At 51.6% G+C, this 2603-nt stretch overlaps 1 protein-coding gene across 1 annotated transcript; it reads left to right on the top strand.

Moving 5' to 3' along the window:
- Positions 1 to 1208: 1208 nt before the first annotated feature.
- Positions 1209 to 2570, top strand: EMH_0045860 (uncharacterized protein; the record flags this gene model as incomplete). Its single annotated transcript, XM_038022380.1, has 4 exons — positions 1209 to 1610; positions 1880 to 2035; positions 2145 to 2281; positions 2534 to 2570. The coding sequence occupies 4 exons, from the start codon at positions 1209 to 1211 to the stop codon at positions 2568 to 2570; spliced, it is 732 nt and encodes a 243-aa protein (XP_037878234.1).
- Positions 2571 to 2603: the final 33 nt, after the last annotated feature.

The raw sequence follows: 2603 nt of genomic DNA, 5'->3' as shown, positions 1-2603 counted from the left end.
TCTGCATGCTTTACATCTGAATACAATTATAGAACGTTTGTATTTGCTAACATGCAACCTACCGAGGCCAAGTGGAGGCTCCTGCGCGAACTGCAGGCAGAACACGCTACTGTTTCCCAGGAGGTAAGGATATACCCACAGTATCAGCCGATTAGCGTCGTGCCCTGCTGTTCAAAATGGCTTATATGGAGTGGTTAATACTCCTTTTTAGAAAGATGCACTGAAACTTTCTTTTAATTAATAGGCAAAACTTATTAAGTATAATATTATTTATTATTATTATTAATTATTAATTATTAAATCATAGGGCTTAAGTGTATGAATTTAGAGCTCCTATGCACCAGTCAATCAATCGGGAACGTAACGAAATGATGAAGAGACGCGCGAAAACAACTTCACGCACGTAGATGAAATTTATTAAAATATGAGAACAATGTTCTGGCTGGCTTGGAGCCCACGTCAGTAACGTCCCTTCGGGACCCAGGGGATCGGTTCCCTGTTGGCGCCACGTTCAGTCGGCTGCGGCTTCATACAGGGAGGCAGGGCTCCAGCTTACATACAACAGTGTGAGTTAACAGTTTGATCCTAACGACAAGCTAATGCTCGACAAAAGCTTGCTCCTAAGTGAGAAGTGCGAATCATCATCTAAGAAGGGGAACGAAAATACTAGCTGATCTAGTAGAACTTCTCTACTGCAGTGCGCCAGCACTACTTCTAGTGTCTACGGCGCGCAAGGGCCAGCAGCTGAGGGACAGCATCCCTGCGACCGTTTAAATTTCATTTGTATGGTTTTTACATGAACATCGTTCGTCTTCCGTCTTATTTATTAGGTTTTGCCGTTCATCCCGATCATTTTTCGTGCTTGCGGAGCCTTTTCTTGACCTCACTACCCACGTCGCTCCCGTGTTCCGCTAGCAGTTGTTGGTTCAATGCTCTGCTCCGATCTGGACTCACCTTCACTCATTACGGGCGTTTAAACAACACAAAACAATAAAAAAATTTAACCTTAAGCATTTCTACGTCTTTTTGTTGGAAGAGAAGGAAGCTTGGCGTATTCCGAGCCGCAGCAAGTGCACACTGCAATTGCAGGTTGCGCAGCTCATGGCTTCNAGGAAGCTTGGCGTATTCCGAGCCGCAGCAAGTGCACACTGCAATTGCAGGTTGCGCAGCTCATGGCTTCCGTTTTAACGCTTTAAAGCTGTGATCCAATGCCCGAGTGGTATAATACTCTCCAAGAAGATGGAACTCCAAGCTCTGTCTCGGCCTTTTTCTCTCCAGGGGCGCCAACGCTGGGATCGATCGTTGGCCGGACGGGGAAGTTGAAAGGCAATGACTTTCACTCCGTTTCGTGTCTGCGTGTCTCTCTGGCAATATTAGCATCCATGGCAGCGATTGCACTGCTCGTAGTTTCCTGTTCGCGCCTTTTGGAGAGACGGCCGCTCCAGGAACTTCGAAGCCGCAAGCTGGCCAGCTCAGAAGAGAGCGGCGTGCAGATGGATATTTGCGGCGACACTCGTGAAGAAGAGGAGGAACAAGAGAACCACAGTCCGCATCCTCCCAACTTGCCAGGTGGCGGAGAACGGCATCTGCCCCTTAAGAAGAGATTGTTGGTAAGAACGACTGAGCTTGGTGCTGCTGGCGGCACCAGCTGGCGTGGGAGTAATCCGCAGCAGAAAGAGCAGCAGCAGCAACACAATCAAACCGTTGCAGCTGCGTTCGGTTTACCTGCAGCTCAACAGGCTTCAAGTCCTGCACATTGGGGCTCACCATCACTTGCTGCTCCCACCCCGCCTCCTGTAGCCCNGCTGGCGGAACGAGGGGAACAGCATCCCCGAATGTGCGACAGCTGCAGCAAGAGCTGCGATGGCTGCAGCTGCAGCAGGAAAGAGAGCGACAGCACTGGCAAAGCAAGGTACAGTGGGACGATCAGGAAGAGCTTTACCCTCAGCAGCAGCAGCAGCAGCAACTGAATTGGCAGTACCTTCTTTGGCAGCACCAGCTGCGCCAAGTGCAACAGGAGCAGGAGCACCAGAACGTGATTCAAGGACAGCAGCAGCAATACCATGTAGCCGCTGTCCCGATTGGCACATCCCCGGGTCAAACGGTTCCGTTTTCGCAACAGTTTGGCTTTCCACCATTTGCAGGGCAAAGCCAACTGCATTCTTCGCAGGTGCGTCCCCAGACAGAGCCAGATGCAGCAACGGGACTGCTGGATTCCCGCCATCACCACCATGCTGATGGACATTTTGCTTCACGCTCAAGGCAACCTGTCCCCATACAGGTGCGGCAACTACAGCGACAGTTGCGCCGGATGCAGCGCCAGCTGCATCGTGAGCTGCCGCGGCTACAGCGGCAGCTGTACCGGCTGCAGCAACAGCTGCAGAGGGAACGGCGGCACCGGCGACAGCAGCAGGCCCAGCTCCACCAGCAGCATCTTCATCAGGAGGAGATGCGTGAATCGCAGCAGCAGAATCTGCATAGGAAGCAGCTGGCTTGGCAGCAGAAACAGAAGCTGCATTATTTGGGTCAACAGCCGCGTCAGCAACAACAGCAGGAACAGCAGTTCCTGATGCAGCCGCAGGGACAGCAACAGGTAGTACATG

The sequence above is a fragment of the Eimeria mitis genome, genomic scaffold (genome assembly GCF_000499745.2).
Source record: "Eimeria mitis Houghton genomic scaffold, Emh_scaff1918, whole genome shotgun sequence".
Taxonomy (NCBI): domain Eukaryota; phylum Apicomplexa; class Conoidasida; order Eucoccidiorida; family Eimeriidae; genus Eimeria; species Eimeria mitis.
The sequence above is the reverse complement of the archived record's forward strand: the minus strand, read 5'-3'. Positions and strand labels throughout refer to the sequence as shown.